The 24,983-nt window shown below is 44.5% G+C and overlaps 1 protein-coding gene across 1 annotated transcript; it reads left to right on the forward strand.

Annotated features, from left to right (window-relative positions):
- Positions 1 to 837: 837 nt before the first annotated feature.
- LOC147102444 (ceramide synthase-like) lies at positions 838 to 24,676 on the forward strand. Its single transcript, XM_085964904.1, has 5 exons — positions 838 to 1,069; positions 13,264 to 13,347; positions 14,663 to 14,879; positions 19,668 to 19,763; positions 19,871 to 24,676. The coding sequence occupies exons 1-5, from the start codon at positions 948 to 950 to the stop codon at positions 20,120 to 20,122; spliced, it is 771 nt and encodes a 256-aa protein (XP_085821030.1). The 5' UTR covers positions 838 to 947; the 3' UTR covers positions 20,123 to 24,676.
- Positions 24,677 to 24,983: the final 307 nt, after the last annotated feature.

Raw genomic sequence — 24,983 nt, forward strand, 5'->3', positions numbered from 1 at the left:
AGCCCCTTGTAAAAAAAAATTGAAAAATTAATTCAATTAACGAGAGGGCACAGATTTAAGGTGATTGGCAAAAGAACCAGAGGCGACATGAGGAAATTTTTGTTTTACACAACTAGTGGTTAGGATTTGGAATGCACTGCCTGGCAGGGTGGTGGATACAGATTCTACAGTAGCCTTCAAAAGGGAATTGGACAATACCTGAACGAGAAAAAATTGCAATGGGCCGAATGGCCCCCCCTGCCATTGGGAAACGGCCATTTCCCAATATACTACGGCCAGCTATGCATTGACTGGCCAGGGATTCAGAAGTTCCTCTCCCACTCCATCAGGGCATGAAATTAACACGGAACATTAAATCAGTCAGATGCATTACAACATTAAATTAATCTTGATGTGGAGATGCCGGTGTTGGACTGGGGTGGACAAATGTAAGAAATCACACAACACCAGGTTATAGTCCAACAGATTTATTTGAAATCACAAGCTTTCGGAGCGCTGCTCCTTCGTCAGGTGAAGTGAAGAGTTGCATATAAGCACAGCATATACAGTATTCTCTGACTATATATGCTGTGTCTGTATGCAACTCTTCACTTCACCTGACGAAGGAGCAGCGCTCTGAAAGCTTGTGATTTCAAATAAATCTGTTGGACTATAACCTGGTGTTGTGTGACTTCTTACATTTAAATTAATTAATCTGACACTGAGCAGAGGCATTATTACAGCGGATAGTAGACTCTGAAAACTGTACCCTTAGGGTTGACCTGTTTGGTCTATTTGTCCTAAATTCATACGTTTCTCTCATCTCATGTTTCAGTTTTAGCGGAAGGGCTCCGTGACTGGTTGTATTCGGAGCAGTAGGTGTGGATCTCATTTGAATACCAGCCTGAGTGCGGTTATCTGCCGGGAGCTCAGTGTCACACATCAGTCCCGGCCGCCCTAAACCCAAGATGTGGCATCTGCTTGCGCTGGGCTGCGTGTTCTTCCCCGGTTTGTTCATTCTGAGTCGGAGATATCTGCACAGAAACTACCCGGCATTAACAGATGGAGATATCGTCATCATCAGCGTCAGGTAAACAGCAACTTGGGTTTTTTTTAAAAACATTTTTTACAACTTCACACGATTTTACTGCGATACTAGGCGACAACTTCTGAAATCGACCTTTGCAGCTTATTGCCGAGCGAACACCCTCTCTGAGTTGTCACGGTAAACTTAATTTCCTGTCCTTTTTTTCATGCTTTGCAATTTGGTAGGTTTAGCATCGTGGAAACAGCAATGACCGCGTCACCTCCAGCTCCTGTCGCCTTACCAAAGGTTTCATCCCTAATGATGACAATTGGAAGTGCAGTCACTACTGGTCTGCACTGTGGTTAATGGGGCTTCCCCCCCCCAGTGGCTCTGTGAATCTGGCCATGGAGTCGCTAAGCCAAACAGTCCAAGAAGGTCCCACGTTTGATCCACCATCTAGGTTGGAGTGGCCAGGACCACCTTCTGGTGTTTGTGGGATCTTGCTGGGTGCAAATTGGCTGTCCTGTATGCCTACAGAAAAATAGATTGCACTTTTTTTTAAAAGCCCTTTGGCGATAGAGTGTTTGGGATGTTCTGAGAATGTGAAAAGTGCTCTATAATTGCAGGTACTTCAATTTTTTTTGTTTCAAAAATATACTTTATTCATAAAAATTTGTTCAAATACATTGCAATACAGTCCACATCACATTTCATGCGGTACAATACAAATTAACTCAATTTACAGAGACAAATTGCAATACCTTTTCATTACACATTTTAATACTTGTTGAAATGCGTAATACAGATGAATGCAGTGCATGGTACTCTATTTACACAAACAGATTACAAGTACATTTTCATTAAGTCATTTCTGCGTCATACGGCCCGAGGGGAGGTTTTATACTGGTTCCAGCCCCTCAGTGGACACTGGTGGGAGGGCCTTAAACTGTGGCCCTTTCCTCACCGTGCCTTTGCGGCGGCGGCACCTACCTTTAGTGCGTCCCTCAGCACGGACTCCCGGATCTTGGAATGTGCCAGTCTGCAACACTTGGTCGTGGACAACCCCTTGCTCTGGAAGACCAGCAAGTTTCGGGCAGACCAAAGGGCGTCTTTCACCGAGTTGATCCTTCAATTGTGTCCCCTAAAGACTCCCCCAATGGCTCAATGAGTCTGGGCGGCCCTTGACCATGTCCGTTCTATTACCCGCACTTCTGCTCTCACCCCTTCCCCTCCCTCCCAGAACAATGATAGGGTTCCCCTTGTCCTCACCTTTCACCCCACCAGCCTCCACATTCAATGGATCATCCTCCGCCATTTCCGCCACCTCCAACGTGATCCCACCACCAAATGCATCTTCCCCTCACCTCCCCTTTCAGCATTCCGAAGGGACCGCTCCCTCCGAGACACCCTAGTCCACTCCTCAATCACCCTCAACAGTCCTTCCTCCTTCACCTGGCACCTTCCCGTGCAAACGCAGGAGATGCAACACATGCCCTTTTACCTCCTCCCCTTCCCACTGTCCAGGGCCCCAAACACCCCTTCCAGGTGAAACAGCGATTTACTTGTACTTCTTGCAATTTAATATACTGTATTCGCTGCTCACGATGCGGTCTCCTCTACATTGGGGAGACCAAACGCAGATTGGGCGACCGCTTTGCAGAACACCTCCGTTCAGTCCGTAAGGGTGACCCTGAGCGTCCGGTCGCCTGTCACTTTAATTCACCGCTTCACCCCCACTCTGATCTCTCTGTCCTCGGCCTATTACATTGTTCTAATGAAGCTCAACGTAAGCTCGAGGAACAGCACCTCATCTTTCGATTGGGCACTTTGCAGCCTGCCGGACTCAACGTAGAGTTCAACAATTTCAGATAATAATCCCTGCCCCCATTTTTCATGCAGTATGATTTTGCCACTCCCATTTGCAACATTTTCACAGTATGTTCTTTCAATTCCTTCCTCCCCTCCCTGTCTCTGCACCTGCTTAATATCTGTTACATTTCCAGCTTTTTCCAGTTCTGATGAAGGGTCCCAGACCTGAAACGTTAACCCTGTTTCTCTCTCCACGGATGCTGCCTGGCCTGCTGAGTATTTCCAGCATTTTCTGTTGTTATTTCAGATTTCCAGCATCTGCAGTATTTTGCTATTATAAGGTCCCATGTTTGATCCACCATCTAGGTTGGGGTGGTACAATCGACCAGCAATTGCACCGAGTGCAAATGCGTTTTTAATCCCTTTTGGGGTGGCATCAGGAGGTTTCATGCTCCAAGGGGTCCAGCTCACAGTTTGCTGTTGTTCTGTTCCCTTCTCCCTGCTGGCTCTGTCCTCCGCTCCTATCTAACGCTGTTGCTTCACTCCGCGATTGGACTCTGTGCTTAGGCGCTGTGGACAGGCATTTATGATCATCTGATAGCTTTTTCCCTAATCGGCAATTCCTGCCCTCAGCTCGGGACGTAAGGATCCGCTCCCGGAAAAAACCCAACAGTGGCAGGTAGAAGCTGGAGCTGGGACCAGCAATGGGAAGAGTGTCAAAAATTGGAGAGTGCCATTCTATGAAATGCAGAGGGGGTGGATTGGAAAGGAAGTTAGAGGAGGAGAATAGTTCTGTGAAAGGAGAATGACTGCTCAGAAAGGTGTTATGGTGTGGAGATGCCGGTGTTGGACTGGGGTGGACAAATGTAGTCTCTGACTATATAATTTGTGTCTATAGGCATCTCTTCACTTCACCTGACGAAGGAGCAGCGCTCCGAAAGCTTGTGATTTCAAATAAAACTGTTGGACTATAACCTGGTGTTGTGTGACTTCTTACAGAAAGGTGTTGGGGAGGTGATGATCTGGTTGATCCGTTGAATATGAATAGAGCCAAATATCACTTATTTTTCCGAAGCTAAGGGGCATTAGCCCTGGCTCAGTGGTAGCACCCTTCCCTTTGTGCCATAAGGATATGGATTGAAGCCCTACTCCAGTCCCCTGCTCTTTCCCCACAGCCCTATCATTTTTTTCCCTTCAAGTATTTATCCAATTCCTTTTAAAGGAAGTAGGTGAGGAAATTACAGTTACTTTAACCATAATCTCCCAAAGCGCTCTCGATTCAGGACTTGACCCTTTAGGCTGTTTCCAGTGGGGTTCCGCAGGGCTCCGGACTGGGTCCTCTGCTTTTTGTGGTATATATCAATGATTTGGACTTGAATGTAGGAAGTATGATTAAGAAGTTTGCAGATGATACAAAAATTGGCCGTTTGGTTGATAATGAAGAAGAAGGCTGCAGGAAGTTATCAATGGACTGGTCAGGTGGGCAGAACAGTGGCAAATAGAATTCAATCTGGAGAAGTGTGAGGTAATGCATTTGGGGAGGGCTAACAAGGCAAGGGAATACACTATAACTGGTAGGACACGGAGAAGTGCAGAAGATCAGAGGGACCTTGGAGTGCATGTCCACAGATCCCTGAAGGCAGCAGGACAGGTAGAGAAGGTGGTTAAGAAGGCATATGGGATACTTTCCTTTATTAGCTGAGGCATAGAATATAAGAGCAGGGAGGTTATGCTTGAACTGTATAATACACTAGTTAGGCCGCAGCTAGAATACAGCGTGCAGTTCTGGTCACCACATTACAGGAAGGATGTGATTGCACTAGAGGGGCTGCAGGGGAGATTTGCGATGATGTTGCCTGGGCTAGGGAATTTTAGCTATGAGGAAAGATTGGATAGGCTGGGGATGTTTTCTTTGGAACAGAGGAGGCTGAGGGGAGACCTAATTGAGGTGTATAAAATTATGAGGGGCCTGGATAGAGTGGATAGGAAGGACCTATTTCCCTTAGCAGAGAGGTCAATAACCAGGGGGCACAGATTTAAAGCAATTAGTCGGAGGTTGAGAGAGGAGTTGAGGAGAAATGTTTTCACCCAGAGGGTGGTGGGGGTCTGGAACTCGCTGCCTGAAAGGGTGGTAGAGGCAGAGACCCTCATCGCATTTAAAAAGTACTTGGATATGTACTTGAAGTGCCGTAACCTACAAGGCTACGGACCAAGAGCTGGAAAGTGGGATTAGGGTGGAGAGCTCTTTGTCGGCCGGTGTGGACAAGATGGGCCGAATGGCCTCCTTCTGTGCTGTAAATTTCTATGATTCTATGAGATTGGAAAATTGCAAACTGTAACTCCATTTTTTAAGAAAGGTGAGAGAGAGAGAAACCAGGAAATTATGGACCCGTTAGTCTAACATCTGTTGAGGGGAAAGGGGAAGTTATTGGAATCTGTAGTGAAGGACAGTGTGACTAAGCACATAGAGACATTTGAGCTGATTAGAGAGAGCCAACATAGATTTTGTTGCAGATTTAAAAAACAGAAAAATTTAAAATGTTTACTTTTTTTTTACTTTTCCTTTCTCTTTTAATCCAATCTTTCTTTCCCTCAATTTATTTCTCGTTCTGTACCTGATTTGACATTGAATTCCTCCCTCTCTAATTTACACTTCCTTCTCCATCCTTGTGCTGTTAATTTCACAATCCTTCACTCTGATTGGTTAAGGAGATACCCCGTTGCTTGCCCTGTTCACTCGGGCCCCAGATGCCCGGTTTTCCCCTCGCTGCGCCATTCTCAGCTCGCACGTTCACCAACTTGCCAGGCAAAAAACATTTAGAAACCTAAATGTGCAAAGGGCAAGTCTAACGAACGGCAGGTTTTGCTGTGGCCGGTGCTGTTAGATGCCCTGCCACAGCAAAATCTGGGCCAATAGATCAGCTTTGTTTCAACTAACTGTTTTTGCCCTTAAAACTGAGGGAGGTCATTAATGGAGAATGGAATACCTCTCGTTTCAGGCAGCCAGTGTCGGCATCAAATGCTCCCAGGCCAGGTATGTCACAGCAAGACGCAGAATAAAGCTCGCTCCACTGCGCCCCAACAATGTGCTTCAACCCCAGATTCAGAAAAGCACCTCCTTTGGGACATGTTTCCATTTCCCACACCAAGCATCGTCAGGTCTGTCTGAGTGATGTTGCAAATTAGTGCCGCATTAGGGAAGGTTTGTGCTCTCAGCCCATGCCCACCAGAGACTGACCATTTGGAGACGTCTAAGTATTGAAATCAGTGATTTAGTGACATCGGTAGAATCGTAGCCCAGCATGAGTTGGCATCTACAGGGGGCGGGGGGCAGCAGGGGGGAATTGTAAAACAAGTTCTGAATTTTCACACTTAAAGGAATTGTATTTTTTTCTATTCGCTTATGGGATCTAGGCGTCGCTGGCAAGGACAGCATTTATTGCCCATCCCTAGTTGCCCTTGAGAAGGTGGTGGTGAGCCGCCTTCTTGAACCGCTGCAGTCCGTGTGGTGAGGGTGCTCCCACAGTGCTGTTAGGGACGGAGTTCCAGGATTCTGACCCAACGACGATGAAGGATCGGCGATATACTTCTAAGTTAGGATGGTGTGCGACTTTGAGGGGAACTTGGAGGTGGTGGTGTTCCCATGCGCCTGCTGCCCTTGTCCTTCTAGGTGGTAGAGGTTGCGGGTTTGGGAGGTGCTGCCGAAGAAGCCTTGGCGAGTTGCTGCAGAGCATCTTGTAGATGGTACACACTGCAACCACGGTGCGCTGATGGTGGAGGGAGTGTAGGTTTTAGGTGGTGGATGGGGTGCCAATCAAGTGGGCTGCTTTGTCCTGGATGGTGTCGAGCTTCTTGAGTGTTGTTGCAGTTGCAATCATCCAGGCAAGTGGAGAGTATTCCATCACTTGTGCCTTGTAGATGGTGGAAAGGCTTTGGGGAGTCAGGAGTTGGGACTCTTGCCGCAGAATACCCAGCCTCTGACCCGCTCTTGTCACCACAGTATTGTATGCTTTATTTTAAATTTGAGCATCTGCGTCCCAGTTTTTCCAAAGGGCATTTTAATTATTTTTGTTTTCCTGTCTCTCAGATCAGCTGAAGTGACAGAGGCCACAGTGAGCTAATCATGCCAGTCACTGTCCCATGAGGTCAAGGCTGCAGGCGAAGTGAGAATGCTTAGCAACAAGTCTGTTAAGTCTAATTCCTGGCCTTCTAGTTGAGCTTGAATATGTGCGGTGACTGGCTGATTCTATGTGTGATTCTATCACAAACAATGTCACTTCAGGCATACTCCATTAAATGTTTTAAAAAGAGGTTGACAATTGCTCTTTCAAGCATGTTAATTTTGAAATAATTACTAAAATATTATGTTAAGCACATTCATTCTTCTCTCACATGCCCGACAAAGAAAATTACAGTGATTTGGAAAACAATGCAGGCAATTTATGTCCTTAATAACCAATAGAATGTGTTGGTTTCTTTGTGCTGTATTGTGGGATTTATTGTTATGAACAGCATCAGCATTCAAAGGTTGGAACTTCACCACAAGCGATAAGAAGATAATTTTTTAATATCACTCTCCACATAATATTTATGTTATTTCCTATCCCTCTTTGGGATCCTTCCACCGTTCCTTCCTCAAGCCGGCAGGGTGAGGGAAGTGAATGCCTCTTTTGACCCAGGTGGGTTGAACTCAGTTTCTGATTTGCCATGCGCTCCCTGTGCCTCTCTCCTGAAACTCATCCGGTGTGGAGTTAAGGGGAAACCCTCGGCGCAGCGCGTGAAGTCGATGCTGTGCTGTTTACCCCCTTTATATTGTGACTTAATAAGTGTTCTAGGGCCCAAAGCTAATCCACAGTGCGGTAATACTGTTGATCCAACGTGCTGTGATGCAGATTGCCCCACGGGCTAAATTCTCGCTTCCGACTATGCCACACAAGGGAGGCAGTGAGTGGCGTCACGAGTAAGGTGGGAACTTCAGAGTCGCATTCACACTTTTCCTAATGGCCAATGGCGGGGCAACAGTCACGGATCGGGGAAGCTGGTTGCCTGAGGTGTGGGGCGTCATATGTTCAAAATGTAGAAATGATGGGGTAGAGTTTCCGCTTTGGATGCACTCGGCAATCTGGGCGCAAATTGCACTTGGAATTGCGTTCGTTTTCCGAGTTGAAATTAGGGTTCAAGTTTTCGCCCAAAATTATTTGCATAATCGCAAACGTAAAATTTTCCACGAACCAGCGCAATCAGGCAGTGTAATAGAACGGAATTATTTATTTCCCCCCCCCTTGCATTCAAAAATAATCATTGATATATTTAATTGCAAAATACTGCAGATGCTGGAAATCTGAAATAACAACAGAAAATGCTGGAAATACTCAGCAGGCCAGGCAGCATCCGTGGAGAGAGAAACAGAGTTAACGTTTCAGGTCTGGGACCCTTCATCAGAACTGGAAAAAGCTGGAGATGTAACAGATATTAAGCAGGCTCGAGGGGCCAATTGGCCTACTCCTGCTCCTATTTCTTATGTTCTTATCTAATTCTGTTAGATTCAAGAGATAGTCCTGTCATAGTGGATTGGCGGTTAGGATCAGATCAGCCATGATCTTATTGAATGGCAGAGCAGGCTCAAGGGGCCAATTGGCCTACTCCTGCTCCTATTTCTTATTTCTTATGTTCTTACAGGGGGGGGGGGGTTAGGAGGGGAGGAAGGAATAGAAAGCACATCCTGTACTTTTGTAAGAGGCAGGAAAGATAAAATGTTGCAAATGGGAATTGCAAAAATCATACTGGGGGCAGGGATAATTATCTGAAATTGTTGAACTCAATGTTGAGTCCGGCAGGCTGCAAAGTGCCCAATCGAAAGATGAGGTGCTGTTCCTCGAGCTTACGTTGAGCTTCATTGGAACAATGCAATAGGCCGAGGACAGAGAGGTCAGAGTGGGAGTGAAGCGGTGAATTAAAGTGACAGGCGACCGGAAGCTCCGGGTCACCCGTACGGACTGAACGGAGGTGTTCTGCAAAGCGGTCGCCCAATCTGCGTTTGGTCTCCCCAATGTAGAGGAGACCGCATCGTGAGCAGCGAATACAGTATATTAAATTGCAAGAAGTACAAGTAAATCGCTGTTTCACCTGGAAGGGGTGTTTGGGGCCCTGGACAGTGGGAAGGGAGGAGGTAAAAGGGCATGTGTTGCATCTCCTGCGCTTGCACGGGAAGGTGCCAGGTGAAGGAGCAGGGCTGTTGGGGGTAATTGAGGAGTGGACCAGGGTGTCGCAGAGGGAGCGGTCCCTTCGGAATGCTGAAAGGGGATTTGTGCTGAAATGTGTTTGGTGGTGGGATCACGTTGGAGGTGGCGGAAATGATCGTTGAAGGTAGAGGCTGGTGGGGTGAAAGGTGAGGACAAGGGGAACCCTATCGTGGTTCTGGGAGGGAAGGGCAGGGGAGAGAGCAGAAGTGCGGGAAATAGAACGGACACGGTCAAGGGCCGTGTCAACCACGGTAGAGGGGAATCCTCGGTTGAGGAAAAAGGAAGACATGTCAGAAGCACTAGTATGGAAGGTGGCATCGTCAGAACAGACGCGACGGAGAAACTGGGAGAATGGAATAGAGTCCTTACAGGAAGCGGGGTGGGAGGAAGTGTAGTCCAGGTAGCTGTGGGAGTCGGTGGGCTTGTAGTGGATGTTTGTTGAAAGCCGATCGCCAGAAATGGAGACGGAGATGTCAAGGAAGGGAAGGGAAGAGTCGGAGATGGACCATGTGAAGGTGAGGGCAGGGTGGAAATTGGAAGTAAAGTGAATGAACTTATCCAGTTCAGGGCGAGAGCAGGAAACGGCACCAATACAGTCATCGATGTACCGGAAAAAGAGGTGAGGGAGGGGACCTGAGTAGGACTGGAACAAAGAATGTTCCACATGTCCCATGAACAGGCAGGCATAGCTAGGGCCCATGCGGGTTTAAGATTGGTAACCTGGTGCAGTTTTATTAATACAGCTGAAAATGGGTTTATCACAAAAAATAAGCATTTTTAATAAATGTCTAGCCCACCACCTGTGAGTAAACCGATTTAAAATCACTGAAAATGACTTTAAAAAACTATACAGAACCATTTACTAGTTTCAGTGGTGTACATTAGTCAGTTTCTTAGTAAATTAAAACTTTTAAAATGTGTTTACTTGTGCCTGTGCGCCTAGCAAAACAGCTTAATTTGAAGAGCCTTCTCAAACGATCGCAAAGGGGCAGAAACTCGCCATGCTCATTATTTCAATCTGGGGGCGCGGCCAGTTTTGTGGGCGGGGCGGGGCCGGTTCTTGCACAATTTTTTTTAAACCCGCGTTAAAGACCGCAGAAACTATACGTAACCTGCACTTTAAATTCTCTGATGTTTACGCTAGTTTGGCCGATTCCAGGCAAACATACTCTTAACAAAAGAAAATCAGTGCATTACCACCCCCTGAAAACATCACCATTATTCAGCAGCTAAGGAATGCAACAACTATGAAGTGGCAACCACAAAGTTTCACTCGAGTACCTAGAGTATTATTCAGAGAAACAGTATTATGCAACCTTTCTGGAGTGACTACTAAAAATAACTTGAGTAGAATCTTCTGTAATATAGTCACCATGCACCTATTTTTAAAATGCAAATACCAGTACTTTTTAGTTTCCTTATTCTGAAGAAGGAACAAGCCAGAACTCGGGCTGTTCCATATTCTGAAATGTTCTGCAAATAGGGATGAGGCGAAGCTGTAAAGGGTCAGATTTGTTAACTTTTCGTAGGGCCAATTAATCAAAGTATTGTGGCGTGCGGTATCTCAACAGTCTAATATTTTGGGGAAGATTGCTGATGACACATCACCTGAATTAACTTGCCTCATGCGAGAGGGCATAGATTTAAAGTAATTGGTAGAAGGATTAGAGGGGAGTTGAGGAGAATTTTTTTCACCCAGAAGGTGGGGGGGTCTAGAACTCACTGCCTTAAAGGGTGGTAGAGGCAGAAACCCAGATCACATTAAAAAAGTATTTGGATATGCACTTGAAGTGCTGCAGCCTACAGGGCTACGGACCAAGAGCTGGAAAGTGGGATTAGGCCGGGCAGCTCTTTTTCGGCCTACACAGACACGATGGGTCGAATGGCCTCCTTCTGTGCCGTAAATTACTGTGATTCTATGAATCTATGATTTGCTCATGTTGGCGATTACCGATCCCTTGAAGGAGGTTATTATTATTGTCCCCCGCCCCCCTTGACCTGTGCTGATTGCCCTCCATCACACACTATCCATGGCCAAAGGAGAAACCAGCTCCCCTGTTCCCAGAACTCTTGCAGTGGTGTCTTTTAGCTCTTAACATGCAGCACTTCCTTCCCCCCCCCCCCACCCCCCATGCAAACTATTATGCACGTGTCAGCAGACGCTGTACCACTTTGTAAAAATGTATTCCCTGTTGGCATCGCTCTTGTGGTTGTATGTTCCCTGACTCTAGAGAAAGGTAACGGATAGGTACACATACACTGAACAGCTTTGCAATGGTGGATACACAAAATGGTCTACTGATAGCTGATCAAGTGACCTCGAGCGAGTGAGATACTCGCCCTGGAGTAATGAGTGGATATTTTTGTGTCACAGTTGCTTCTTTTATCTCTGATACTTGCGTAGTTTTAGATCTTTTTCCAGATATGTATCACAACGTTCAGACCTCAAGCGAGCGGTTACTTCTTCAAAAATTTTGGGCACACTCTACTGAATTGACATGATTTTATTGATTTATTCAGCAGTCCAATTGTATTCACGTTCTAAAATCACATATCTCTATAGCTAAAGAGAAACGATTATTTATACACTGATTCCCAATATGGCTCGGTAAGCATAGAACTTGGGTAGAAGCCAGTCTCTCTGTCACTGACAAGGAGAGAAAATAGGTAGGTTAGTCAATCAAGGATGAATCCTATGGGATCTCCAATAACAGCAGAGGCATTAGAGCTTGACTCTATGAATTTAGGGAAGGGTTAAGAAATTTTTTTTTTTTTTTAAATATTGTATTTCTGCTGTTTTTCTCCTCCAACCTCCCCTCGACTGATTCCCCTTCACTGGCCAGGAGAACAGGTTAGAGACCTTCCTCTTGTACTATAATCAGGGGCAAAGAGGGACCTAAGAATGTAGAAGGTTACTCTTGCTATGACTCCCCCACCCCACCCCACCTCTTACCTGCCATAGTTGAGACTGGAGACTCACTGCTTTGAGTACACTGATATTCTGTGGTCACAATCCCAACCACAAGGGCCACTCTTAAGGTCATAGTGTGTAACTGAGTACAGAAGTAAAATGATCTATCCAGCTCCTCATTGCAGAGTCTTAGCGTGCTATCCTGTAATCTGTGAGAGGGAAACGTCATAGCTTAATGATGGTATCAATTCACAAATCACTGTTTCCTACATTAAAACAGTGACTGCACTTCAAAAAGTACTTCAATGGCTGTAAAGCACTTTGGGACGTCCGGTAGTTGTGAAAGGCGCTATATAAATGCAAGTCTTTCTTTCTTTGTGTTCTTTTCATCATTGCTCACCTAGATTTCTCAAACACATAAAATATGCTTGGCCTCTGTTCATCTACAGTTCCAGGGAGTAACCGCTTCCACAGAGTAAACCGATTAATTTTGTCTTTCTGCCACCAGCGAGCTATTCCGAGACTCGCCTTGAACACCCTTACCAACCTGTGGTACAATGTTCCTTCCCCTACTCCTGTGAAGGGAGGCCTGGTAAATTCACATTATCAGTGAAGGTATTCTCAACATAATAACCAGAATGAAAAATTTCATAGTATCCCATTGGAAAGACACTAATAATTTTTTTTAAACCCATCTGTAATGATGTATCATCTTCAACATGAACATTAAAGACACATTTAGATGGCAAGTTTAGCATCGATGCACAACGAATTTGGCTTCCACACCAACATAAAACATGTGTAGTGTAAATTGGGTGTTCAGGTATGAACTGACTCTGAAGTGAGCATTGAATCCATGTTCATAAATCAATACTGGACAAGTCCGACTGACTACAAGATGGAGTTTGTAAGTCATCAGGAGCTGCTGAATCCTGTGGTACGCAAAGCGGTTTTAAACCTCAACAAATATTCCTTTATAATTCACTCTTTGACTTTGCTGAGTCCTACAATAAAGCACCTTGGATACTTTTTATTTCACTCTTGCCCTGCGCCAGCTTTTTAAGCGATTGTTAAATGTGGCCTCGCGCTCAGAAATGCTGGCTAAAACAAGGGAAATGATCTCGCGACTTGAGCTGCAACAAACAGTTCTTGTTTGGATACTGACTGTGATGATGTGGCAGTGACTGCTGCCAAATGTGCGCATCCACCCCGACTATAAACAGAATTCAAAAGGATCCGCAGCGATTTCCTGTGAGTTAAATGACGTTCTCCATTTCTTTTTTTTTTAAACCCAGAATCGTCTCCTCTGTGCAAGCTGTGATGGCAGCATTCTCCGGCTACATTATCACTTCCTCCTGCAACCACGTGATGAAAGACAGGTAAAAGGTCTTGTTGCATTTTGTACAGCTGTTACACGAGTTCAGATATTAGACATGCTCACTGCGGTGACAGCAAGATGGACTATTACATAGGATATACAGCACAGAAACAGATCATTCGGCCCAACTCGAGCCTCCTCCCGTCTTTCCTCATCTAAATCTATCAGTATAACCCTCTATTCCTTCTCCCTCACAAGCTCATTTAGCTTCCCCTTAAATGCATCTATACTATTCGCTTCAACCACTCCCTGTGGTAGTGATTTCCACATCCTCACCACTCTCTGGGTAAAGAAGTTTCTTCTGACTTCCCCAATTGATTTCTTGGTGACTATCTTATATTGATGGCCTCCAGTTCTGCACTTCCCCACAAGTGTAATCACTCTCTGTCTACTCTGTCAAAACCTATCATTTTAAAGACTTCTATTAGATGGACTATGTAAGTCAGCAGAAATGGGACAGTAATCTAGAAGTCACGTTTATGGAATCTATTTCTCCTCCTTCTCTGGGAGTTTACACCCCTTCTTTTCTGAAGGCACTGATTACACCTCAGGAATGTTCCACAGGTTACAGTAGCCCTCAAGGTGACTATTATTCTTCACGGGTGAGCCTAGACAGTGACTGCGGACAGGGTACTTGGCTGTAGAGGGCAGCACTGACACACACACACACACAGACACACACTTTATCATCTTCCTAGACCAGGGTCCCCAAGACCAATTGTAGTATCTCTACCTCCTGTATCCCAACCGAGATGACTAACTCAGTACAGCTCGGAGTGAACCTGTAATCTTCCTCTTAAATATAACTCAGTCACATATAGTCATAGGCTAGGCATTCAGTCACTAAACCATCAGAAGAGCAGCATTGTGAGTGCATGTAAATATGTATTCATCTTTTCCCCCACAACAAAGCTGTGCGTCATAAACACTGACTGACTGGCATGGGAAAACCCTCATAACACACCTTCAACGCCCTTGTGTTAGTGCAATTGGCCAATCGTTAATTAAACCAATTAAAATGGATTCAACTAAAAGCTATACTTGCTTTAACAAGCAGCTAAGCTTGACACCCACAGAACAGAATGGTGCCACAGGACATTGTGAAAAAAATTCTAATTAGACATTCACACTAGAGATTTCACAGGTATATACTAGACAGAGAGAGCTTACACTTTTATTGCATTTAAATCATAGAATGATACAGCACAGGAGGAGGCCAGGTGGCCCATTTTGTACAATTATTAAGATTACTTCAATCAATGTTCTTTTTAATACTACTGTACATATAAATTGCATTATTTGCTCTTTGTTCCTAGGCATTGGATTTCTAATGACTATGTGTTGTTTGGCTCACCTTACATGGCTTACGATATTTATGCCATGTACCTATGTCACTGGTACAAGCACAAGGCAAAACAAGAAAATGGGCGGCACAGTACGTCCTTCAACATTGTGACAGGCTTCCTGAAGAAAAATATCTTGATCGTGCTACATCATCTCCTGCTGTTACTCGTCTGCCTCCCTATTACTATGGTAAGGTTTCATCTATCCATCTCCATCTATCCATCCCATATATATATATATATAAAAAGACTTGTTTGCCGTACTTCAGGTGTCACACCGCAGAATGGTGGAAGTATAGAGCGGAAAGGCAGTCAGTCATTCACGTTTTTAAACTCTTGATCTGGAGCCAGAAATTTACAAGCACCTTCCGAGCTGCAAATTTCCCTCACCAGTGAAACTCCGACTTGGTTTCAGCACTTAGCCTTGAAGGATAAGTCCAGCTGAAACAAACCTCTGCCTTAGTAGCAGAATAATACATTGGGTGTTCCTACGGTGTAACGCTCCCTGTCCTTATACAACAGCGCATCAGCTGGCTTACCGAGAGCAATGCCACAGGAGGTGCACTAGCATGCACAAAACGTTTGTGATTACACAATCAAACTGGATCCATTTCATAGGGTAAGTTTTTTGCAGTTATAAAGCAAGATATCTGTGCGCTTTAAAACTTTTTTTTAAAGTTTGTTTATGATATTTCAGCTTCTACCTTACCCCAAGTGAAAGTCCCAATCTTTATTTCACTCTCTGTGACAATTTTTAAAAGTCTGGAAAGAAGCTGCTTTTCATTTCCTGGTTTGCCGTCTGTGAGAATTCTTCAATGTGATTGGCTGCTTAGACAGCTTGTTGATGTCACTGCAGCTCTTCGCTGGGAATTCCCATTACACAGCATTACAATCAAATGCACGTCAAGAAAGGCAAACTTCTTGCCACGGAGCACGAGATCTCTATGGGTAGCTTTCTTCAAAGCCAGCGGCGAGTGCTTTTGCTTCGCCGCTGACCACAAATTACGGGCCAATGTCTATGAAACTAAAAGTAGTAAATAGCCAGCTGCCCCATCACCAGTGACCTGGGCTCCAATCCTTTCATTACGGTGTGTAGAAGTCATGTGGCAACTTGCCTTGCGCATGGGTGGGCTCGTTTGAATGAGATCGGGGCTTATCTGCTGATTTTCAACATGAAACATGTGCAAGCTGGCACTACCTTTTTTAAAATACTGTCAATTTAACAAACAGATGGATGGCAAGTATGTACGTCATTCACAGCAATCTCCCAGGACTCTAGTATGAAGAATTGGGGGTAATAAAACTTCTGGAATATAAAGCCTTCCAACTCGCCCTAAATTTCCTTGCTCCCTGTTGATGCAAAGCTCTTCTTGTAGAGCGCTACAAGAGGTTTGCCTACGTGAAGAATGCTGTATAAAAATAAGTTATTTTTGTCACGCGCACAGCTTGGCACTGAGGGAGAAGATGGTGTAAAATGGCCCAGGAGGGTCACTTAACTGGAACTAGATGGCAGAGCAAGCTAGATGGTCTTTTCCCATTCCTACAGGATCAAGCTCAGTGTTGAGGGCAGAATCGAGCTCTGTATGATATCCCCCTACCCCCACAGCTGAATAGCCAGTCAACACACTCTAGGTTCTCGCATTAAAAAAAATGCCCACTTGGGTGAGGTCCCAAAGATTGACTGGTACCTGTGCAACTGTAGCTTGGCAATGAGGCAGCAGAGAGAGAAAAATTAGATAGGGGAAATAACTCAGTGCTATAATTAAAATAATCCATGAAGACTGAAGTGTATTCTGTAAAGTCTAAAATATATTAAAGAGCAATGTAAAAACCAAACGCTCAAATAAAAGCTGCATTAAAAACTCTGTGACAAAGCTGGATTATGCAAGATGAGCACTCCCATTGTGAAAGCACAACATAGTCATAAAGTTATACAGCACAGAAAGAGGTTCCCAGCCCAGTCTCATTGACATCATGAGATTTATACTTAATTATTTAGCCTTGCAAAATTCTTTGCTCCTATTAACTTCTTGGCACTTTGCCGGGACCCATTTTCTCAGACACCCTCCAGTGCCTCACCTACCTAATTGGCCACTTTTCATCTGTTGATCCAAATACTGTCAATGGGCTTGCTGAACATGGGAGGCATCACAGCTGAGCCCGATCCTCCTCAGGCTTTCATCGCACGGCAATCAAGAGTGGGAACCCTGGCTGATTTTATCCCGCCCACCCCAGCCCGGGGACAACTGAGGCCAATTTTGGTGCCCCCTGCAACCACCCTAACTGAGATTGGCTAATTTAGGCAGACCGAGAATGGAACCTGGACTGTTTGATCAGTACTGCACAGTCAGTGTAGTTTACCAATGGAGTCATTGGGAGATAGGAAGAAAAATACTTATATTATCATAGTCAATCTCTCAGAAACCTCCCAAAGCACTTCACATACGATGAATTACTTTGGAGCGATTGTTATGTTGCTAAATGTAGCTGTTTTTGCACACAGCAAGATCCCATAAGCAGCAAGGCTGGTTAGTCTTTCTTTTTTTGGTGGTGATGATTGAAGGAGGAATGTTGGCCAGGACAACACCCTACTCTTCAAACAGTGTTATGAGATTTTTAAACATCCACCTGAACTACAGGAACAGGCCGACAGGGCTTGTTTAACACTTCACCTGAAGCTTGGCATCTCCAACAACACCGTGCTCCCTCCGCACCATTCGCCATGGTTACGTACCCGCACCCAGGACTGGAGTTTGAACCCACAATCTTCTGGCTCGGAGTTGAGACTATTACCAACCGAGCCAAGTTGACATCTGACAACAGACCTTCTAATCCAAAATCAGCTTTATTATCTGACTCTCTGGCCTTCCTCCAGCCAAAATTCTTAACAAGTTATGGCCAAGTGTTTTACTCGGTCATATCAGTAGCTTCAAAACGAGCTTTGTTATATTTTTTTTGGCAGTTTCTGGAAGCTGCTGAATACCAGAACAAGCAAAGCTGATCATTTTATGTGCATAGGTTGGAGGTGGATCCCTCGGATTTGTTCAGACACCGAGCACTGACTCACCTGAAGATGTGTAACTTCTTGCCACCCCTCTCAGTTTTTGTTTATGGCACAATGAAAGCTGTCACTAAATTACTCAATATTACCAAAAAAACACACATGGGGAGGTGTGTGTGGTGCGGTGAACATTAAAAAATACTTGAAAGAGGACACAGAGCAGTGATGGAGAAATGGGAAGTGGGTTTACCTTGTTGCCGAACTTAGCTGTGACTGAATGGGATGACACCGGTGTGTGGGGAAATCAAGTGGCAATCATTCCAATGCCACATTCATCTTACCCCTAGCGAGCGACTGCATGGCAGTGTTGGCAGAGAGCCAAGGGCAGTTTGCCCCTCTCCCACACAGGTGGCATAGGAAGACAATGAACAGCAATGTTGCCCTTGGAGTGGGAGAGGGGGTGTTGAAACTGGTAGTCATAAATTGGCTCTGCACACAATGTCATGGATGGTCTCTATTCTTGGCGTTCACCTCCACCAACCCCCAAGTTTTGTCAACACCGCCTTTAACTAGCAGAGAAAGGAATTCCATACAAATACATTAACTCATTCAGACTCTAGGATAACATGGCAGAATCTCAAGACCATAGAGGGCGATTACCTTTTGGATACATTTCAAGTTCATAACGGACTTACAGGGTACAAGCTGTAAATCCTTGGCTAATCTCCCGGTTACATGTTACTCCTAATACAGACTGCAGGTTTTCATTGACATTGATTTCCTGTGTTTTGAGTTTTGCTGTGGTAGTTCATATTGGGTGTCATCGCCTCCAGTTCTTCCGGTGCTTTTTTTGCCATACCATCAGATTTTGCAACAAAGCTTCAGCAATGTGACAGACAAAGGTGCTTCACAAGACTGCATTGCAGGGCCATGATTATATCAGCAGAAAAAGAGGGTTTTATAATAATAGTCTTCTGTGTATATATATTTTGGATGTGTGCCAAAGTTTGCTTTGTTGAATTTTGTATGCTTAATTACACATCAGTCTTACAAAACCCATTGGAAGCTTTGCACAAAAAATAAAACTGGCCCTAGATTTAAGGGCAAAATAGATTTATAAAGGATACAAGTGCTAGAAAGTGCCGGAGCACTTTCGAACTAAAACAGATTCTCTGGTCATTATCACATTGCTGTTTGTGGGAGCTTGCTGTGCGCAAGTTAGCTGCCGCATTTCCCACTTTACAACAGTGACTACACTTCAAAAAGTACTTCATTGGCTGTAAAGCGTTTGAGACGTCTGGTGGTGGTGAAAGGCGCTATAGAAATGCAAGTCTTTCTTTTCTTGTACTCAGTGCCAGTATCGAATGCGCCCAAGTCAGCTACAAAATCAAGCTACTTTAGTCTTTTTATAACCAAGTGTCTTATCCGCCCCGCCCCCCCGCCCGAACCTGAGAAGAACACATTCCTCCTTTCAGAATGACCTGTCCACTTCCCAAAATCAGCCAATGTCATGGCCTTGAGTGAGACTGCCAATTAGTGCTGGATTGTGGCTAGGGTTTGTCCTGTGGAGCAAGGTCACGAGGAACTGGGTTTGAAAAAAAAAAACCGCCTCGGACTCATTTTGCTTGAAGAGAACAAAAAATGCAAATACTGCTGATCTGAAATAAAAACGGAATAGAACAGGTACAGCAGATCAGTCCGCATCGGAGAACAAAAGACGGGTTCAGGGCTTGGGTGAGACCTTGCAGGGTTCTGACTGACTTGTTCATTTTGCTTAAGGCCGTTGAGCGTCAAGAGTTAGAAGTTGTGCTCCCACCATTTTGGCCTGGATTCAAACCCAAGCCCAAAGTTTAAAAAGCCTATTTACCCACTGCACTACCCAATCCCGTTAAAGATTACAATCTCTCATTGTTTGACAAACTGTAATACAAATCCACTTACTTTGTTTAACACCAGAACTTTTTTTTTTATTTGCAGTTTTACAGAAAGGGCCTTGGAGATTTCTTCCTGGGATGCCTGCTCTTGGCCGAGCTGAGCACACCATTTGTCTCTTTTGCCAAAATACTTAGCCAGGTTGGTATCTGCGACAGTCAAGGAGGAAAAAAAAAGTGTTGCAATGTGTTATTTCAAGACGCAAAAATTGACAACAACCCGTTTTTTTGCTTTTGTTTTACAAACAGTTGAGAAAACAGAACACGCTGCTGTACAAGGCCAACGGCGCCATGGCTCTGGTGACTTTCTTCCTCTGCCGTATCCTCGTGTTCCCCTACATGTACTGGACCTACGGCAGACAGTACGGCATCGCGGCCCACCGGGTCCCTTTCCACATCCCCCGCCACTGCACCTTTGCCATCGCCATGCTGATGGCTCCTCAGATTTACTGGCTCTCTCTAATCTTCAGGAAGGCAGTGAAGAGCGTGAAGAACGAATGACGGGACAGCCGCCACTACTGCCGTTCTCTCACACACACACACACACACACACACGAGGCAGCGGCAGCCTCGTGGAACTGTGACGAGCATTTTCTGATTCAGAAATATTTCATGGCGCATCGGTTTAATATTAGGGACAATTTTACCAGTGCAGCAGCCTCGCCCATTGGCAGTGCAAAATGGGAAGTTTGTGCCCACACACACTGCCTGCACAGTCAGAAAATCACACGTGCCTGAATTTCCGATACATGCTCCCTGCTGGCAGTAGAGGCTCGTAAAAATCCCCCCATTTGTATTTTGAAAATGACAAATTCTATTTCATACATATTTTATAAAGTATTTTGTGGTTTGTTTGATAATTTAAGGTTATAAACTCTGTTGTTTCCAATGTCTTAAACTTTACTAGAAGGCAGCACCTGAGAATGTAAAACCTGGCTCTCTGCAGTTCGGACCTCTATTTTAAAAAAAAAACCAAAAACAGTTTCCTTTTAATAGGATTTTTAAAAAAACACACACATTTCCAAGCAGCCCTCTTAAACTCTCCAATACTGGAAAGATCCAACTCAAAGTTCACACTGTTTTTCAGAGATACAAACCAAAAGGGAAGGGAGTCACACATTTGTCTCCACCAGCGACTCGATTCCAGTAAACTCTTTCAGCCGACAATGCCACGGTTAAAATAATAGCCCGCTAGGATTCACTTAGTGGTTTTTATCACAAGTCTGTTTACCAGTGTCAAGTATTTGCCCTGACCATATATCCCCCTTTTAATTCACCACTTATCACCAAATTGATTCCTGGGATGAGAGGGTTGTCCGATGAGGAGAGATTGAGTAGAATGCGCCTATACTCGCTGGAGTTTAGAAGAATGAGAGGTGATCTCATTGAAACATACAGGAAACTTTCGATTTACCGGCACCTAAATAACCGGAAATCTCGGTTAACTGGCAAAATTCAGGAGTAGGTTCAGGTAAGTTTTACTTCATATTGTACTTGCCTTCCTCGATCTGTTGCTGTGCAAGGGTGTGGCTGCAGCTGTTGCTAAGCTACAGAGACGCTTGGGACTTGTGGCCATTGTTCTGCACCTGTTGCTAAGCAACAGGGTTTGTTGCTTTATACGGAGCTCTCGGCTCACCGTATCTTTTACTATAGCTTTCGGTTATCCAGAACTTTTGATGAACCGGCATCACGTCGGTCCCGTCGGTGCTGGATAAAAAAAAGTTTCCTGTATAAGATTCCGAGAGGGTGTGACAGGGTAGATGCGCGGAGGTGGTTTCCCCTGGCTGGAGAGTCTAGAATTAGAGGGCAGAGTCCCAGGATAAGGGATTGGCAATTTAGGACTGAGGCGAGGAGCAATTTCTTCATTCAGGGGGTTGGGAATCTTTGGAATTCTCTGCCCCAGAGAGCTGTGAAAGCTCAGTTGATAAGTACATTCAAGGCTGAGGTCAATAGATTTTTGGACTCCAAGGTAATCAAGGGATTTGGGGATCGGGCAGGAAAGTGGAATTGAGGTTGAAGATCAGCCATGATCTTATTGAATGGTGGGGCAGGCTCAAGAGGCCGTATGGCCGACTCCTGTTCCTATTTCTTATGTACTTATGGAATTAGATGGCAGTCGGTATGATTGGTGACATGATTTTAATATTATTGGTTCTGATAATTTTTGACCCATTTCATCTCATCCTTCCAGAATACCAAACTCTACCATGTTCCCGTTAAATATGTTTCTAAGTGAGACCAGTGTTCTGACCTTGCCTTCCTGGCAAACCTGTTCCAGCTGTTGATGACCGGTGTAAAGAAATACATCCCGATACCTGTCCTAAACTTTCCCATCACAACCTGTGCCCTCTTGTCCTTGTGCCTCTATATACCTGAAAGTATTATTCTGAGTTTGTTTCGGTGTCTTTCTGTATCTACATGAAACTCTCTCCAAGACTTGCTATTGTTCCATTCAACCTGTATCCCAAACTGGTCCACTTTTGTCCCCGGTTGAAACCCACCCTGCAATAAAACCACGGCACTTGCATTAGGAAACAGAACCCGACCCCCCCCCCCCCCCCCAAACCCCATTGAGTTTGGACCAATGACAAAAGCTCCATCTACTCGCGGAAACAAATCCCTACACCGCATGTTCAGATGGAACATTTCAGATAGCAACAGGACAACAGAGATGACGGTTCAGATGGAGTTCAGAAAGATGAGACACCTTCCCTTTCTTATGTGCCTTTAAAATTAAACTTTAATCAGTTGTTATTATTCAAAATGTAACTTATTAATCAGTCTTCCCATCATCAAATTGCAAATGACTGAACAAACCACGTGCCGAAAACCACATCAGTACAGGCTCAGTCAACCAAGAAAAGAGTGTAAAAGTCCAGAAAGGTGCACACTATTATGTAGTGTAATCATTATATACCTCAGAACATAAAATATTTACTTGCCAATTTAGCTCCCACGTACTCATACTCACAACATGGGAGTGCCTTCTTGTCTCGTATATTACACTGTCTGCAATTTGATACAGTTCCCTGCAGATCACAATGACTGTTGTGTTGGGTGCTGTCGGTTTTTTCTTTCTCTTCTGTGATGGCGGTACTGTTCCACCGGTGATGTGCCTGACCAGTCTGCCGCAGCTCAGGTTACCTGTGCCTAAAGGGGCAAGACAAATAATTTTTTTTTTTTTTTAAGAAATACTGGAGGGAGAATCTCAGTCATGCAGCTCCACACCTTAAGGCCCCCAGCCTCCATACAATTTCCAGAATTGGTCCTTTTGCATTCTGCAGTGAAATGAACACATCCTCCGAACCAAATGGCATTCCAGCCTGCCAGTGTAGCTCCGATGTGGCAGTACATAACATCTGTCCCTGGGACTCACTGGTGCTTAAAAGGATTCATATTCCATCAAAGCATATTTTTAAAAAATTAAATATTGCAGGATTTATTTGATGCACCCAATTTAAAATAGTACTGCTGACAATTTTACAACACTGTTACTCCCAACAGCTAATGTGCACAGGGTGTAAAGTCCTTGCTCCATTTGAGTAGAAGTTTTACACGCAAGCATTTACATGCATTAATAATACAAATATTTATGGTTCACATGTTCGACAGCTGTAAGTTATTCAAATGACAAGTGTTAACAACCCAAGAATATAAAATGTAACAGTCATTGCCTGCACAAGCCACGGTCTTCCTCAGTAACCAGCAGCGGTGTGTTCAAATCAAAGATTGTCACCATGAGCACAATAGTACTTAAAGTGGAATGAAAACAGATAACATGCTGGAAACACTCAGCAGGTCAGGCAGCACGGGTGGAGAGAGAGAAACAGAGTTAACGTTTCAGACCTATGACCTTACATCAGAACTGAAGGGTGATTTTAACCCTACTCGCTCAGCAGAAACCTGGCGGGCGGGCGGGCAGTTAAAAATCGCCCTGGCTCTTGCCTGCCCGAAAGCCGCCATGATCGCAATATCTCCAATTTTCACCTGCTCTCCTGAGTGGGCAGCAAGGACTGGCGCCCGGAGCCAACAGGGTCCTTCTTTACTTATGCATGTCTCGGCCCAATGACATAATTGAGACCTGACCGTAACTTATATCAGGCCTGAGCGGGGAATCCACCTGGAGTTAAAATTGGGGCCCACTCTGTTTTTCTCTCTCCACAGATGCTGCCTGACCTGCTGAGTGTTCCCAGCATTTTCTACTTTTGTTTCAGATTTCCAGCAAACACAGTATTTTGCCTTTGTTTTTAGTACTTAAAGTGGATTCGGCTGCAATGTAGTTGCAGTGCGAGCCATCAGACACGATATAAGCTACCCAATGGCTAGCAAAGCTACCACATGCGCAATTCCCATGGGACAAGGCAGCAGCAACCCTTTAGGTAGTAGCTTACTTGAAAATATATTGTCATTTCTGACACCTATGTCACCCATAGTGTTCTGCTCATTTAAAACGGTTAAGAATCAAAAGAAAGCAACCGATTCAATTAAGTAATTGAAAAACATTAATCACAGAAAATGTTGATAAAATAAAATTTACAGCATATGTGGAGACTATGTAAGATTATTAACCCTTACTGCTGGCTCCAAGTACTATTTATTCATTACTAAGGTGAAATAATACTCCCTTAGTTTCCTTAGTGCTGGCAGTTTTAACCCAACTCTCATTAAATCATTTATCCACAGTCCCTTGCTAACCATTTGAGCCTATGAGCCGACAGCAATTTTATTCCCACAGAACTGGAATCAGCTTTTTTCTTTGTTTGTTTGTTAAGCTCCAGAGGCCACCTGTTCTGCTCAATGCATCAATGGAATAACTTGTATAAAGTCAATGGGAGCTTGTAAACATCGGAGTGTTACACTCACAGGTTGTTGATTGCAAAGAACACACTGGCTGAGTGGACACTCTACAACTAGCCTTATGTCCAAAGGTACACGTGTGTCTCGAAAGGGGACATTTTAAGCCGTCCTAAGTGAACGATCCAATATTTAAACTTACTGTAAAGGTTCAGCCTACTATGTCTTTGTATATTTTTATTAAATAATGTTTTGATTTTATTTTTGTGTGCTTGTTACCTTGTAATGTGTGTGGCTCCAGAACAATTGGCTTTAACTATTTCAGTCATCCCTCTGTTCCTGTACTTCCTTCGCCTTGATCTCTTCTCCTACATATATTTTTTCATTCTGTCCTTTCCTCTCGTTTCCAAATTGTTTATTTTCTCCTTCATGTTTCTACATCTTTCTTTTCTTAAAGTTTCAGAGCCTAAAGCATTAGATGCTGCACCTGAGAACAACAGACCACCTCCCTCACAACCTTTGCAAATCTCTGCAGGTTTTCCTATTGCGGTGGTTTCTGGAATACCCT

Source organism: Somniosus microcephalus, chromosome 22 (genome assembly GCF_052327205.1).
Source record: "Somniosus microcephalus isolate GS21.2 chromosome 22, FLI_Smic_1.0, whole genome shotgun sequence".
Classification (NCBI taxonomy): Eukaryota; Metazoa; Chordata; class Chondrichthyes; order Squaliformes; family Somniosidae; genus Somniosus; species Somniosus microcephalus.